The 16,318-nt window shown below is 53.1% G+C and overlaps 6 protein-coding genes across 6 annotated transcripts; 3 read left to right on the forward strand and 3 right to left on the reverse strand.

The window, feature by feature from the left end:
• Nucleotides 1-925: 925 nt before the first annotated feature.
• On the reverse strand, nt 926-1,801 carry V2A60_005308 (uncharacterized protein; the record flags this gene model as incomplete). Its single annotated transcript, XM_083256620.1, has 1 exon — nt 926-1,801. One exon carries the CDS (start codon nt 1,799-1,801, stop codon nt 926-928), a length of 876 nt encoding a protein of 291 aa, XP_083112746.1.
• Nucleotides 1,802-7,583: 5,782 nt separating this feature from the next.
• On the forward strand, nt 7,584-9,394 carry V2A60_005309 (uncharacterized protein; the record flags this gene model as incomplete). The annotated part of the gene is made up of 4 exons (XM_083256621.1): nt 7,584-7,590; nt 7,759-8,446; nt 8,507-8,743; nt 8,797-9,394. 4 exons carry the CDS (start codon nt 7,584-7,586, stop codon nt 9,392-9,394), a joined length of 1,530 nt encoding a protein of 509 aa, XP_083112747.1.
• A 1,028-nt stretch (nt 9,395-10,422) lies between these two features.
• Nucleotides 10,423-11,354, forward strand: V2A60_005310 (triose-phosphate isomerase TPI1; the record flags this gene model as incomplete). Its single annotated transcript, XM_083256622.1, has 4 exons — nt 10,423-10,460; nt 10,528-10,598; nt 10,663-11,268; nt 11,323-11,354. 4 exons carry the CDS (start codon nt 10,423-10,425, stop codon nt 11,352-11,354), a joined length of 747 nt encoding a protein of 248 aa, XP_083112748.1.
• Nucleotides 11,355-11,664: 310 nt separating this feature from the next.
• On the reverse strand, nt 11,665-12,206 carry V2A60_005311 (mitochondrial 54S ribosomal protein mL43; the record flags this gene model as incomplete). The annotated part of the gene is made up of 3 exons (XM_083256623.1): nt 11,665-11,956; nt 12,025-12,107; nt 12,168-12,206. The coding sequence occupies 3 exons, from the start codon at nt 12,204-12,206 to the stop codon at nt 11,665-11,667; spliced, it is 414 nt and encodes a 137-aa protein (XP_083112749.1).
• Nucleotides 12,207-12,654: 448 nt separating this feature from the next.
• Nucleotides 12,655-14,222, forward strand: V2A60_005312 (U1 small nuclear ribonucleoprotein of 70kDa MW N terminal-domain-containing protein; the record flags this gene model as incomplete). Its single annotated transcript, XM_083256624.1, has 4 exons — nt 12,655-12,916; nt 12,984-13,111; nt 13,172-13,277; nt 13,516-14,222. 4 exons carry the CDS (start codon nt 12,655-12,657, stop codon nt 14,220-14,222), a joined length of 1,203 nt encoding a protein of 400 aa, XP_083112750.1.
• Nucleotides 14,223-14,962: 740 nt separating this feature from the next.
• On the reverse strand, nt 14,963-16,010 carry V2A60_005313 (ribosome assembly factor MRT4; the record flags this gene model as incomplete). The annotated part of the gene is made up of 3 exons (XM_083256625.1): nt 14,963-15,026; nt 15,131-15,610; nt 15,820-16,010. 3 exons carry the CDS (start codon nt 16,008-16,010, stop codon nt 14,963-14,965), a joined length of 735 nt encoding a protein of 244 aa, XP_083112751.1.
• Between the last annotated feature and the right edge of the window lie 308 nt (nt 16,011-16,318).

Raw genomic sequence — 16,318 nt, forward strand, 5'->3', positions numbered from 1 at the left:
TAGAAGAGACACTTGCCATCCTACTAACCGAATCTGACTGAATACGGGGTACTTTAAAGTGTATGCGAGGGTTTCTGGAGAGCTGTTGTATATCATTGTCACTTAAGGTGTTCAGTGCTCACTACCTAGGTAATGAACATTGTTGGTTCTACAGTCGCCCCAGTGGGGAGCTCCTTGTTGGTGTTGGCTACGTGCATGTTGGTTGGCCTGCAGTCTCACACGCAGCTGCTACTTGAACAAGGTATATTCGCCGAGCTATCTCAACATGATATTTAAAAAACGCACAAAAACCGCTCAACTCTAGTTAGCCCAGTAAACGCCATAAAAAAAGACGTGGGAAAATCTGTAAGCCCAACGCCAGACTTGCTTCCCTCCCATGCCCCTAGCACGATACAACGTTGCCATCTTATGCTCGTGTAGGGTAGTTCTGTGATAATTTGCTCTGTGTTGCATTCATTGTATTCATCATGGCGGTCAAATAAAACGCTGGTCGTAATAAAGAAGTTCTCGGTGGCGAGAGGCGACGAATGAAGATGTAGGAAAGGAAACCACAAACGGGCTCGAGATTGATTCATGGCAAAGGCCACGCCTGCGCCGTAAACGCAGCGCGCGGCAATGCGGCCCAGGTAGCCACACCTTTTCACCTCGTTCATCAAAACCGAAGGAAAAAAAAAAGGGCTAAAAAGTCTCCCCGTGCAGAGTTTTAGCCAGCTAGTCAGTGAATACCGCGTCGACAGCCCATCAAGAGTCCCCCTTTGATTTGCTGCACCGGCTCACCTCACCTCGCAACACCGGCGCACCGGTTTAACGTATGTCCTAACAGGAGTAGTTATGCCGTTGAGTTTTCAAGGCAAAATTATCAATAAACGTGAATATTCGGCCGCATCAGGTTTCCCAGTGACCGTTGTCGTGCGCTCCGCAGCATTTAGGATCGGAATCTCGACGAAGTGCGCTCTTGGATCTGCTTCTCAGTAGAGATGTACAGTCGATCGAGGTAGTCCATTGCCGAGGCATCCCTCAGGATCTTGGCAACCTGGATACCTGCCGAGATGAGCTGCAAGATGTTCCTGTCGTCTTTGAGCGGTCGACTCTGATGCTTGGAGGCATGCCTCATTTCCAGCGAATTCTCCAGAATGGTCACAAATTGTTTGATTTGACCATTGTACAATACGCGAGCCGGAATCCTTCGCTTCGTAGCGAGCCGCTTGAGCAGATAAACCCACTCGGTCCATTCCCTGTCCTGAGGACGCTCCACCGGCCGCATATTCTGTGACAGCGGAATAGGGAATTGGTATTTGGCTACAAAATCGTAGGCACATTGCGATAGTCGATCGTTGACCTGACCCAACACCATGTCTTGCTCCTGTACATGCAGATTTGTCGGCAGATGAGGCAACTCGCGCTCTTGCATGGCAATGACCTCGGGGGGCGGGCGTTGGAGAAACTGATGAGGCCCATCAAATTCGTCCCGGTTCGAGGGACGTCGCTGAGGCCGGGTTCTTGGGTTCGCGTTCGCACTCGCGCTGTTGGGTTTGGAACGTCGTCCGGTATAGGCAGATTCGGCTCCATTTTCCAAAGAGTACTCGGATAAGTTTGGTGATGCCAGGATATCATCCACGGATTCTGTCGGAGACTGTCTTTCTTGCGCCTCCCATGAAGCCTTGGAGCTTTGATATGATCCGTAAGCGGGCAATTGGCTCGTGTTCAGCCCGCTTTGTGGTGGCGGCATGAAACCTGGCAAGCCCATGGATGGTGTTTCCGCGCGGGGAGCATAAGTGTTGCCGACGCCAAAATTGTTCATACTTGATTGTCCAGAGAGAAAGCGTTACTATTGACTGCGCGCAATTCGTTGTGTCTATGCGACGAGGCACAAGGAGGTAGTGTAGCAATCTTACCTCGATGCCGAGTACATTTCATCGCGGGGCCAGTCGTGAGCTTTCGAGTTAGGCATATGGCTTCAGAGATGGTGTCAGTCAAGGAGAAAACAAGGGCCTCGAACGTGTAGCGAGATCGTGGCTTCCCGAGAAGTTCCTACCTCCGTCTTGGGTTCCACGGCCCGGGCTCGGGACCTGAGCCAGGATACATCATAGTCGGGCGAGCCATCTGCCCAGGATCCATGGTGCAGTGCGCTATCCGTAAGTAGTAGCCACGGGAGCAGCGCGGGAAAAAGCAAATCGAAAGGAGAAAAAGAAAAGTGTATCGCGGCTGGAAGGAACAGGATCCGGGCGGCCAAGTCGAGAATGATGGTAAAATTCACACAGAGTCCGGAGGGGTTGGAAATCATGCAACAGCCAAAAGTCCGCGGGGAGCGCCCGCCACGTCGGGCATGGACCACGAAAACAATATGGGAGGGAAAAAAGGCTTCTCACCCGGCTTGAAGGGCAGAAATAGCTCCTGAAAGGCCGGGATATCTCGCCAGACAAAGTCAACAAGTTATAATTTGAAGGTGCCGGATGGCGGTGTGGTGCATTTGGGCAGGTGACCGACAACAGCCAGCTTAGGCCGACTTATACAACTTGACGAGTGAGCGGTAACGACCGCACTATCTTTTAGTGCCTGTCGGCTAGTGGCCCAACGGGCCAGTAAAGAAGCTCACGGCGCAGTTTGATGGAACAATGTGCAGAAGAAAGATGGAAAGCAGCGACATGTTGCGTCTGAGAGCCAGCAACGAATGCCCCTTTGCCCCTATACGATTAAATATGCATTAAAACTTTCAAATCGCTCATGAACTTGTTTTGCAGAGATTGTTTTACATGGCCGGCGAGGCAGTATGGCGGTGGATCAAAGCAGGCGATGTAACTTGCTTTAAAACTGTTATTTTGGCAGTCGACACGTAGCTGGTGGCACGACTCAGGGCTACCATTTCTGGCCAAATCACAGATGTGATGGCCAGGCCAACCCCCCGTCCTCGGGTCCCCAGAGCTGTTACCAGTCGAACTGTGTGAGCGAGGGGCCCTGCGGAGATTTGCAGGTGGGACACGGCGCAGGGGACGCACCAGCAATGTCGAGGCAATCTCAAGCGCCAGTAGGGCAATGGACCATTCCCTTGGATCAGACCAAGAGTCGCAGGTGGGACCTTGCCACAGCAGAGTCTCAATGATCCACTGTTCATGACGGTCTTCGTGGGGGCTATGAGCTGGTCTCATTCAACAGGCCGTTGATACGAGTCCTGTCAAAATTGCGAGGTTGCCAATTGCTGACCATGCTGGCACAGGGTCTCATGCGAGTGTGGGAGGCGTGGCAAGTCCCAGAGCTCCCAGCCTCCGTGGGATGAGAGGATGGTGGGAGAGGATGCTGTCGATGACCGAGCCCAGCAAGGGAAGAAGAGCATGACCATTGTACTCCGTAGTTTTCTTTTTTTCTTCTTCTTTTATTTGCTTGGTGGCGTGGAGGCCTGGAGCGCGTGGGGAGGGCAGCGGGCATCGTGTGAAAGGCGGTGTACAATGAAGATGTGCCGAGGAGGGGCAGCTTTGTTTGGGCAGCAAGGGGCCAAGGACCTCGCTGTCCCACCAAGAGCCGAGAGATGGCGAGCTAGCGACCAGCCAAAGCGGATTAAAATGCGTAATTACGTAGCAGGAGACGGCGGGTTGGACGCTGTGTTGTCATATCCGTACCAGTCGCCAGTGCCGATCTGGGTTTGGTTAAATGAAGGCGTGTGTCTAGTGCATAATCTGGCGCGTAGGCTGTCGTGGTGGCAGCGCACGATGCCAGCGTCCGTGGGCGGAATGGTTCGGAGGGGGCGGCCTGTCTGGCTACCAGTACGCGACTGTCACTATCCAGGACGCCATCTGTACTAGCCTGGAGCAATCTCGGGTTTTGCAACGCTGCGAGCGCTGCAGTGTGACGTCTGAGGACAAGTGAACTTGAGGATGTGATGTGATAAGCATCATAGGGACGGGCGAGAAAGTGCGTCTCGGACGATGAAAGAGTTCTTCTCCTGCAGCCGGCAGGTCTCAGATTTCGGCACTGAGGCGAGTCACTGGAGCCCGAGTACCAGTATTCTGTCGCCTTCCGCCTTGGGTGTTAATAGAAATAGCGCATCGTGAGAATTGAGAGATGGCCGATGGATCTTGTTTGCAGGGCCTCCAGGGCAATTAGGGCAGTCAGGGCGGCACTCACAATGCACGCGGGGTTCTGTTTTGTATTTGAGACTTGAAACGAGACCTGAGATAAGTATCCCACGGCTGAACGAACGAGGATGGTGCGGCCGTGTCAGGCTATTACTATGCTCGATGGCGGCATTAACTGCGGTTCCGCATCATGGGTTGTTGGCCCTTGGGGAAATGGATGGCATGGCGAGAAGTCATGCAGCGTTTGTGGGTGCCCCAGGCATGTACCGATCGGTCGGGAACCCGTAGGTAAGTGCTCCGTACACTACTTAGTAACCTACCGAGGTCGGCGAAGCGAAGGGACGGACACTTGCTCGGATGCATGTATGTAGCAATCAACCCTGGCCACGGGCTGATTGATGTACCAGTGATCCGTAATCTGTAATCCGTACGGATACTAAGTAATGACAATGCGAAATACTGAGCACCACCGTGCCAGGCCTGGCGGTGGCTCGTACCGGTAGTCGGGGATGGGCGGGTCCGTGGGAACTGAGGTGTCTACTCGAGGTGCTGGCCAGTGGCAGCGAAGTGATCCTCTTTGCCAGCCCCGCCGGCCAAATAACTACTAACAAACAACCTACTTACCCGGTAGCAAGCCAAACTCGCACCATTTTTTTTTTTGAGAGTCCGACTCCGTAGGAACATTGGACTCATCATCCACCACTCAACAGCGTCATGGTATACTGGTAGTCATCTCATGGCTATACCACTGACCCCCATCAGCTGCCTGTTGTCCCTTTCCCCCGGCGACATGCTTCCACTAATGGTATGCCAGCCAGCCAGCATACCTCGGCATAGCAGCATCGTGTTTCGTGCAGAGAAGAGAGAAAAAGGCTCATGCTACTGCTCTGGTAGCAGTCTGTCGGAAGCGCCCGTCCGACGAGCGCATGGCATCCCTTGGGCCTCTATTCTCCCAACGAGACAAGATGGGATGGAGACAACAACCTGACGTTGGAAATGCAGAACTGGCTACCAGTGGGCAATCGCCATCGCAGAATCACCTGTATCCCGATGACAAAGGTGCCGGCATGAGAAAAATGCTCCGACGACGCCTTATCAGTATGATGGGATGAGCACCAACCGGCAACCGCCTACGTCGCCAAGAGTCGCACCTCTGACTGACTGGCTGATGGGAGCCACATCACCCACACTTCACCACACCACAACACACCACACCCATAGATACACTTGACCGAAAATAAGGCCACGAGCACCCCAACAAAGGATCCCAAAAAGTGAGGCTGCGAGAAGAGAGTGCTGCTCCTGCGCAATCTCGTACTTAAAACGACCAGCCGGCATGTCAACTGACCACGCGCCCAACTCCTACCAGTATCACGACGCAGCATGACTGCTGCCGTACCGGGCCGCGCACCCCTTGAACAGCTGTCGAGCTGTCGAGCTGTCGACGTGGCTGACAGGCGGATGTGTGCAACCTGGTCGCCGACGATGCGAGGACTGGATGGTGTTGCAGCCATGTCACACACCTTTGCTCTTCTCTCTCAAGCCATTCTTCCACGTACGACTGGATGATTGGCTCACCGCGCATCCAGCTAGCTAGCAGCTAACGAGCGGCCCGCAGGCGACCGTCGCGGGACCTCCCGTTTGGCCAGCCAAAAAAGTCGACGACCGTTCCGGTCCACCGCCTGGTGTGCTTGTGTGGCTACATGGCGCTGCAGTGATGAGTTGTCCTGCAGCAGAGACATTATTGTCATCACGCTGTCACCGTCTCTGGCCCCTCGCCTGCTGCGGCGCGCTCCACTCAGCCAAGCCAAGATACCCTGCTGCACCCATCCTGTGTCCGCCCTCCCTGCCCTCGCAGCCTATCACAGCCTCTCAGCAAGCTCCCAGCGCACGCTAGAACTTCATGCAGCCCCTGCTTGCGTCGGAACCTGGCTTCTACGACGCACTTTTCATTGGCGAAAGCAAAATGCGACTTGCCGTGTTGACAAAGACATGCCTGCTCCTATATGTCCATGACTCCTCAGAATGTGTTAAAAAAGCGCATGCCCCCGTTCACCCTGCTGCCCGACTTTTTCTTTTCTTCCCTCTCAGATTCCTGCCCAACTTCAGCGCTCTACACCATACGCAACCAAATTTGCCTACAAAACCTGCTTCTCCTCTCATTCTTCCCCGCTCCTCACTACTCTTCTTTCCTGCTAGCACTACCTCACCAAGGCCGTGCTACAGTTGACTAGAGAGACCGCACTGTACATCGCGAGTCAAGGTCCGCATTGATTGCGGAAGCTCGTGTAACCATTTCTCCATCCTTTTCCTGGATATAATGACAGTTGCTTTTGTGTCGCGTTCGGCAGCCATGCCCCGCTACATCAAATCTGAGCTAGAAGAAGCTCAGTCGCTTGCCAGGTACTGTTTTCTTTTCTAAATCTCCGGGATCCGTTTTATTGCTTTTGCGTTCCTTTTCACTTGCTCTCATTTCTTTCTCGGCCCGTATGCCCTCGCGTACAGGCCTATTGCACATACTGGGACCATTTCAATTCTCCTGCCAGGATACCATGGACACCTTGGAACCACACCGGATTTTTCCAACTGGATAAAACAAACAAAACATTCTGGGTCAGGCCTTGTCCGAGCCGGACAAGGGATCTAAAATCAATGAAATCTTTCTTTACAATGGCTTCGGCCAACGGTAAGTCTGCTGAGTGAATATGTGATCTCATCATAGCCCCTGGATTCCTCTCAATACTTTGTGTATTCGAATTCGCACCAGCCTGAACAAATCATGGACCATATGGATTTTCGCTGCATTGGCATATCTGGATTTTCTAAGGACTTCTCTTTTGCATTGTTTTGCACTTCTCCTGGACCGTTATCAAGCCGTTGGATTGGATATTGAAACACTTGGACTCGGGACTCTTTTTGGACCACATTTTTTTCTTTGCATACGGATCCTTTTGTTTTATCTGGAACAGCCTATTGGCTCTTGCGCTGTTATAGCATACGGTCCGCGACCCCGTAACCACGGGCATTGGCGGACTCGCAGTCTGATTACTTCTGAATATTACTGTATCAACTGCTCAAAGGTAAAGATCTCACGCGTATGAGATGCAAATCTGCTTTGAAATCGCCACGTCAACCGACATTATGAACCGCTTGGAGACTGTTACACTGCTACTCAGCTGTATCACAATGGAACCACATGGACCCCAGATCACCACGTCAGCTGCAGACTATCCTGCCCTTGCGACAACTTGTAGCGTTTCATTCATCCATCACTGCCGTCAAACCTGGACTTCGAATTTGATCATGTGCTTACCTAATGTAACATCGTCGATGTGCATGAGGAGCGACCTCAACCCTCGCTGGAGCCCTGGAACTTGCACCTCTTGATATTGCGCCCCTGAACCACACTCCTGGATACCGCTGTCCTGTTATTCATTCACACATTCCTTCGTTATCTTTCTTTTGTTTGGCATTTTTGGTTCCCCCGCAGTACATTCGGCTTTACTCATCCGCATGGTTTGTATTCTCCCTCACCCTTCCTACCACCGCAAGACGAACTAACCATGCAACAGGCCCAAAGTTGGATTGTGCGGCTTGATCTCCCTTTGAACGTATTTCAGGCGCAGGACAGAAAAACTAACCCAGTGCAGCGATTATAGCTTCCCCACCACTTCTACTTCTTCCACAGCTGCGCTCTATGCCTTTTCCCAAGGCGAGAACTCAGACCTGCTCACAAGTTCTGCCTGGTGTCTGTCAGGAGACGGCTCACAATACTTGACTGAGATCCACGATGGTTCAATAAGCCATGCAGACATTGAGGATTCCATATTCACTTCCGGACAGACCACTCCCAAAGGAACTAGGATCGCTCACTCTCACCAACCGGTGGAGACAACATGGAATACTGCCAGACCAATTTCGACCACCACCAAAAGCCAGGCCATGTCTCGGATGAGCTCAAGCACATCAGGCTGCTCTTCTGCCTCGAATGGATCCCATTTGGTACAAACCAACCCCATTGTGGGTGCATCACAGACTTTTCAGGATGATTCTGTGCAGGTAATGGGCGTCATGCACAACATGACCGGGTGCCAAATGTCGGAGGCTGTAGGCTCCCCTATCTGCTGGCCCGGCTACGGGCTTGATATTGGCCTGGGTAGTGACTGCACTCTTTCTGTTGAAGACATGAACCCGATGAACGTGACACCTTCCCAGGTTACCATGGGGCTGGACGGACTACCAGCCACTTCTCCCACTAGCTCTTGGGATGCTTCCAGCCCCATCTCTCGTACCTCATCACCGAATACTATTGACGAGACTTGGCGGATGGCCGCAATGGGGAACTCGCCAATGACTTTCATGGGTGACCCTACGAGGTATGTGATGAACTGCTGTCGCACCTATTTTGCCGACTTGAATTCTCACACTCTCGACAGCCCTGAAAACAAGCCACTCCACATTATCTCTGATGTACAAGACACCATGGTGCCCTTTGGCGGCGACATGAACATCTCTGCCAACTACCAGCAGCGCAGCAGTGTTGAGTCGGACTCCCCACGTGAAGACCACCGTTACAAGAACGCAGTGCGAGGGTCAGATGGCTTATTTCACTGTCCTTGGGAGGGTCAGCCGGGCTGTAGCCATAAACCGGAGAAGCTCAAGTGTAATTACGAGTAAGTCTGTGTTAGCCCGGGCACCGTCTACGAAAATACTGACAGCTTTCAAGCAAATATGTTGATTCGCACTTGAAGCCGTATAAGTGCAAAGTCCCCAGCTGTGAGGACGCCCGTTTCTCGTCCACGGCCTGTCGTCTCCGCCATGAGCGCGAAGCGCATGGCCTCCATGGACATGGAAACAAGCCATTCCTGTGCACCCATGAAGGCTGCGAGCGCGCTCAGGAAGGCAATGGTTTCCCGAGACAGTGGAACCTGCGCGACCACATGAAGCGAGTCCACAATGACGTCGGCGATGTCCCGGCACCCGCCCCTGCCCCTTCTGTGAACCCTGCCAAGGGCCGCAAGCGCAAGAATGAAACCCAAGAGGTCGCTGTCAGTGAGCGCAAGGCGCCGACAAAGCCAACCCAGCAGCAGAGCGCCCGTAAGAACTCTACGAAGCCGCTTCTGGATGAATGGCAGGACCATTACCAGGCCCTCCAGAGCATCCTCCAAGGCATGGTCGCACCAGGCGATCACAGAAATATCAGCCAACTCGACGAAGTGCAGAAGCGTTCTGTCGAGATGGCCAAGATCACTTCCCAGCTCGTGTCTGCATCCAAGTTGCCACGCGATACCGACTCCAAGAAGATTTACAACTCTGGTGACTGAACCTGCCCGCAACTGGACCACACAACTTGTGTGGACATAGCCTCCACAATCTAATACCTTATTGCACAATCATCAGGGCGCCGACCTGAAGCTAGACTACAGTGAGAAGAATCCCCGTCTCTCCTGGTCATGGCATGGTCAATTTTTTGGATGTTATTGCAGAGGCGTGTGAATCCATTCTGATCTTTTCATACTGCTCTGCTTACTTCTGGAGGAATCCGAGGTCTCCTATGTGCACGGTTTGCTGAGAATGCCCGGTGTCTTTTATCTCACGGCTTCCGAGGGTGGAAGCGGTGATGGAAATGACTCTGCGGAACTTTTTTCTATGATGCGGAAAATAGTTTTGCAGAGCAAGAAAGAGATGGATTCGCGAGACAGTTTAATGACTGGTTTTTGGACAAACAAAGTCCGTTGTGTGATTCGACTGAAGAGTTCAGTCAGCGCCATTCTTCCATGGCGGCGCGGTAAAAGTGCTAGGATATCATGAAGTGCGGTGCTATTGTTTTTATTTCATCTTGTATTTAACGAACGCTCCTGAGAATCATTTGTCTTCAAGTCTAAAATGCGCCATAATGATTGTGAATTACAACCGACTCAGGGGGAGACGATGTGTGAAGGAGGAAGTCACTCTGACAAGATCAAGCCAGCACTACTTATTGACTGCTAGCTAATTAAGTACCGGATAGATCAGTGCCATTCAATGTCTTGAGAAAGCAGCATTTAGACAGGGACCACAATATGAGCCTGCGGCAGCGTTGGTGTTGCATGGGCCAGTTTGGTCAGCCAGAAGGCCAGCAAGTAGGTAAGTAGTACCTAGGTACCTATCCAGTAGGCAAGCTCGGCCCCTCCAAAGCTCAACGCGCGACTTTTGGCTGCCCCTCTCCACCTTATTACGCTGGGCTTGAGCTGTTAGCATCGCCGCCGCTTCCTCTTCCCATCTTCGCATCTACCGCTATTCAGTCGATAACATTATACCTTGGAGCTCTTCGCCCCCTTTCAAAATACTCATTCCAAGACCAATCGCAACAATGGCTCGCAAGTTCTTCGTCGGCGGCAACTTCAAGATGTACGAGGGCTATCAGGCCATGGAGGGGTAGTTTGCTCGGCAAATGCTAACGCTGCCTGCTATACAGGAACGGCTCCGTGTCGTCCATCAAGGACATTGTCAACAACCTGAACAAGGCCAACCTTGACCCCTCCGTTGGTATGTTGACACTGTTGCTTCCTGCCAGGCCACTGCGCCGCCGTGCACTAACCGCAGTCCATAGAGGTCGTCGTCTCTCCCAGCGCCATCCACCTCGTCCTCGTCCGCGACTCTCTCCGCCCTGAGATTGGCGTCGCCGCCCAGAACGTCTACGACAAGCCCAACGGCGCCTTCACCGGCGAGCTCTCCGTCTCGCAGCTCCTCGACAGCAAGGTCAACTGGGCCATCCTCGGCCACTCGGAGCGCCGCACCATCCTGAAGGAGGCCGACGAGCTCGTCGCTTCCAAGACCAAGTACGCCACCGAGAACGGCGTCAGCGTCATCTGGTGCTGCGGCGAGTCCCTCGAGGAGCGCGAGTCCGGCAAGACCATCGAGGTCGTCAGCAAGCAGCTGGAGGCCCTCAAGGCCAAGGTCAGCGACTGGTCCAAGATTGTCATTGCCTACGAGCCCATCTGGGCCATTGGTACCGGCAAGGTTGCCACCACGGAGCAGGCCCAGGAGGTTCACAAGGCCATCCGTGAGTGGCTCAAGGCCAACGTCAGCGATAAGGTTGCCGACGAGACCCGCATCCTGTACGGCGGCAGCGTTAATGAGAAGAACTGCGCCGAGCTCGGCAAGCAGGCTGACATTGATGGCTTCCTTGTCGGCGGTGCTTCTCTCAAGCCTGCCTGTACGTTCTTCCCTTGCTCTATTCTGTGAAACGTGCTGCTAACTGCTCTTACAGTCGTCGACATCATCAACTCCAGCAAGCTATAGATTTTACGCGAGATTAAAAGATGAATGCATCCACTCAAAATACCACTTGCATGCCAGAATCAAGATCATAGTAGAAAAAAAAAAGGATTTTATGCCATTTTGTCGTCCATTTGGGAGTGAAATTGAAAACCATTGCTAGATGTGTATATGTGAACAGTCGTTTGACCCTTTATAATCAGGGAATATCCCAGTGCTCCCGTCACGCACGTCAAAACCCGCTGTATCATGCGCAGAAAAGTCTCAATACAAGTAAAAAATACATGGCGCGCAGGCCTCGAGCCCTGTCAAAGGCCCCGTTTCTCTCTTACACCTATACAACCATGCCCTTGCCGTGGTATGGCGACCAGATGCCTCTGACGCTGGGCTTGGTGCTGACGACGGCCTTGCTTGTGCGGCGGTTCTTGCTACCGCTGGCGTCGCGCAGTAGCTCAACCTTTTGCAGGATCTCGTATGGTGTCAGGTTTCTCACGCAGATGGGTTTTGTGCGGCCGTTGATGTAGTGTCCTATGATGACGGGGTGTCGTCCCGGGCGAGGGGACACGGCGAATTCGACTTGGGGGTTGCTTGCGGCGACCTTGGGGAGCAATGACTTGATGAAGCCGCTGTGGTGACAATGTTAGAAGAAGAATAATGCGTTTTCCGCCCGTGTGAAGCAAGAGGAGCCACGTACTTCATTCCCTTGGAGCTGCCGGCCCAGTCGCAGTAGTGAAAGTCCATCTTCTTGCATTGTAGGATGAAGGCGCCGACGCCGTTCTGCACTCTGGTTAGCTGTCTGCACAGCGATATTTCGGCGGCGAATGCTGCAATTCTTACATGCGCCCTCGCAATCGACTTGATGCCCTTGATTGTCATGGTGCTTGAACCGTGTGTGTATGTGCAGGCAAATGCGAAAGAGAGTACACTTCTGCGCAGCGTCGCTCCCGTCGACCACGGTACGAAAAATCGAGCTGACCAGCTCCAAAGGGGCACCCAAAACAGATTAGCTCCAAACACGGCACAGCATCGGCAAAACTGCTTCTGACACCTACTCCATACTCTTCAGGTACTGAACTGCCCCGTCCAGAGGCAAGCTAAGTAAATAGGTAATTTCGCCAGGCAGCACAAACGCCCTTTCAGCCCTTTCCATCCCAGGCTGGGGGAATAACTTTTGCGACGACGCGTATCGATTCCATCGCCCAACAGCGACATCCCATAGCCGGTGGCTTGTCTGGCTCAAGTCCATTTCGCGCTCGCTTCTTTCCCGATTGACGCATCGTCTCGCGACAGCCGATTTTTTTCCATTCTTCAGCTCGCGGCAGACATGACGGACAAGCTCCCACCCAATTTGCTGGCGCTGTTTGCGCCGCGCCCGCCGCTACGATGGGTTGAGCCTCCTGATCATGCCCCCGAAAAGCGAAAGACGGCGCATATAGACGGCCTGGCTGCTTTTCTACCCGACCTGAAGGCGTACAAGGAGAATGACACCAGTGTTCCCACCGAAAGCTGGCTCGAGGCACGCGATCGCAAGAAACTCGAGAAGAAGGCTGCCGTGGAGGACCTGTCCGCGAATGCGCCTAAATATTGTACGGATGGACGGACTCATTGGATTATGCCTCGCGATTGGAGTACTGACTTTTTATTTTCCTGTAGACAAACCCAACGAGGACCCTCTAATCCGTGGCGATGCGTTCAAGACTCTCATTGTCGCGCGCTTAAGCTACGAAGCTGATGAGCGCGATTTGGAGCGCGAATTCGGCCGATTCGGGCCTATTGAGCGTGTACGTGCTCATTTCTTACAGCCGCAAAATGATTCGCCGAATGCTAACATTTCTCTATAGACTCGCATTGTCGTTGATACACACGCCGCCGAAAAGGGAAATAAAAAGAAGAAGCCACACCGAGGCTACGCATTCGTCGTCTTTGAACGTGAAAAGGACATGAGAGGTAATTTGCCCTTTGTTTCCCTTCCTTGTAGGACCATTCCATCGGCGCCTCCTAGAGCTGTGGCCCTCAGGCTTGCCCTCTCTACTTGGTGGGCGCAACGAGAGACTCACGGCCCTCAAGCTTGCCTGTTTCTGCGACCATCTCGTTTCCCTTCTTTCATTGATCACATTTGAACAAGCATTTTCCTCGCTGGTAAGCATTGCTAACAATTGCGCTTCTGTTGCGCGATCCTGAACAGCGGCCTTGGATGCTTGCGATGGTATCCGTATCAAAGATCGACGCATCAAGGTGGATGTTGAGCGTGGCCGAACCGTCAAAGGCTGGAAGCCAAGAAGACTAGGTGGCGGCCTTGGAGGCCGAGGCTACACGAAAGCTCTTCCTGCTCGCCCAGGTGGTCCTGGCGGCTTCGGTGGTGGTGGCGGGTTCCGTGGGGGTAGAGGATTTGATGGTGGTCGCGGTCGTGGTGGATTCCGTGGCGGCTTTGGAGGTCGCGGCGGCGGCTTCCGAGGTGGTGATCGCGACTTTGGTGGCCCTCGTGGTGACCGTGGCGATCGCGGCGAGCGAAACGGATTCCCTCCCCGAGACGCGCCATCCGGCCCTGGTGGTTTCGACAGGCGCAACGGTGACCGCGACCGCGGATTCGACCGAGGCGACCGTGGTGGCCGCTTCGACGATAGGCGCGGAGACCGCGACCGTGATCATCGCGATCGTAACCGTGACCGCGACCATCATGACCGAGGCGATAGGCCACCGCGTGATGGTGGTCGATACGGCGAACGCGACGGTGGCCGCCGTACTGGAAGCAACAACGAGCCAATCGGTCGACGCGACGGTGGGTATCGTGAACGGGACAGAGACTTTGACCGACCCCGAGATGATGACAACAGGAAGCGAGGATATGACGGCGGAGGCTATGAAGATCCCAGGAAAATCCGCAGATACTAAACCGCCCCAGATCCTTCACAGACGACGACGATGCGGCACTGCTTGGTGCGCCACTGTCCTTATTTGGTAGGCGAGGCGTTTTCTCGATACCTGCCTGCCGTAGCACGATGGTAAAATGAGAAGGTAATCGCTCTTGTTTTCTATATTTGTCAATTTTCCTTAATATGCATTTAAGAATTACGGCGTCTAAAGGGGAAGTATAAAAAGAAGGTACGGTTCCTGAGAAGATGTAAATTGAAAATCCTGTCAATGGAGAGACACTTGTCCTTTTTATAGTTTTCAAGGTAAGGCAGGGAGGTAAGCAGACTTCTGGCCTCGAATGTACCAAATCAAATGCTCGATCATATTGCTTCTCTGACGTGGAGCTGGTTGGGAGAAGAAGAAGAAGAAGGGGAAGAAGATGTAGGTAGTAGCTAGCTTTCATTTGGGCTTGTCCAAGAGCCGCTGTATAATATGAAAGATGTTCAAAATTGTTGTATGCACGCGTATGGAGATGATGCCGTCATCGAAAATGGTATAAATTCACTTTGAATTGGGGAAAAAGAGGATTATTTGACCTCCCCCGCACCCCATGTATATCAACTTCATGCCCATAAGGTAAAAAAAGACCCAAGCCAACGCCAATACAAAAGAATTTTGATCCCACATGAATGTCATGCCAGCGATGATGCAGTTTTTATCATCTCGCAAGAACTTTGCTTTTTATGTAAATGCCCATGCCCATCTTTCGCATGTCGGTTTCAGTCCTGGTCCATGGCAGAGGCATCAATTTCGGTGACCTCACCAGTGGCCGCACTCCAGTACCTGTCGGACCACACAAGTTAGCCATTTCCGTCTCAGCACGCACGAGCTAGAAGAACAAGCTTCCAAGATTCGACAATCTGCGGGGGAGGGGGGGGGTGACATACGCCGGGACCTTGACCTTGAACTCGCTCAGGCAGACGTCAAACATTTTGAGCAGCCTCGTCTGGCGAGAGTCGAGGACGTCGCCCTCCTTGCAGACGACGTAGGGCTCGCCCTCGCCGTCCTCGGCGCCGAGGACGACGCGGCCCTTGACCATGCGGGTGGGGACGCCGAGGCGGCGCAGCTCGGGCTCGAGCGTGTGCTCGAGCGGCACGTCGTTGTCGGCGTGGACCTCGCCGGCGGTGGCGTGGACGACGCCGGGCGGGATGGCAAAGGTGCGGGTGGCGACGACGCCGGCGCGCGCAAAGTCGACGAGCGCGAGGCCGTCAAAGTAGGACAGCACCGACTCGACGGCGCGGTTGGTGAAGACGAGGCCGACGTTGCCCGTCAGCAGCCGCGCGATGGCGTCGATGCCCGGCGCGACGGCCTCCTCGGGGGTCTGGCCCAGCGCCTTGGCCATGAGCTTGGTCTTGCCAAAGAAGAGTCTAGAGGAACACGGGGCAGGCAGGCTGTGGTTAGCAGTTTTCTTTTTTTTTTTTTCTCTTTTTTTTTTTTCTTTTTTTTTTTTTGGAAGGAGAAAAAGGCAGAGAAAAGCTCCTTCATTCTCTGGCGCGCGCATACGCCAAAGAGCCACAGAGATGGAGGGATTGAAGCAGCCTGACAAGCGAGAACGGGCCGGGGGGGGGGGATTTACCTGCTGTCGGACAGCTCGCGGCGGACGTTTTTGAGGTAGGTGTTGCGCATGTTGTCGACGCTAAAGACGATGCAGTGTTGGTAGTCGGGAACGGCATCGCGAATGTTCTGAAAGAGCTTGTCTTTTTGCTCGCGGCCCTTTTTGTTGACCTGGGTGAGGTTGAAGGTTCTGGAGCGCTTCGACTTGGGCATCTTGGCGGTTGTTTCGAGATCTTTTTTTTTTCTTTTTTTTTCTTTCCTTTTTCCGTTCTTTCGCAATAATTCGGTGGCAATTCAATTTCAAGGCAAAAAGAGACCTCTTTCTCTCTTTTGAGGTACGTCGATGGACTGGCGTTGTTCAAGTCGAATGCGAAGAAAAAAAAAAGTTAATGGGCAGAAGTCTAACTGATAAGATAACGGCAAGAAGAAAAAAATTCTGGGTGGTGGTGCTGACCGTACTTACTGGGTAGTAGTGCTGGTTGCTGGTGGCGGTGCGGTTGGTATTTTCGTCCACACAAAAA

Source organism: Cordyceps javanica, chromosome 3 (assembly GCF_051103115.1).
Source record: "Cordyceps javanica chromosome 3, complete sequence".
Lineage (NCBI taxonomy): Eukaryota > Fungi > Ascomycota > Sordariomycetes > Hypocreales > Cordycipitaceae > Cordyceps > Cordyceps javanica.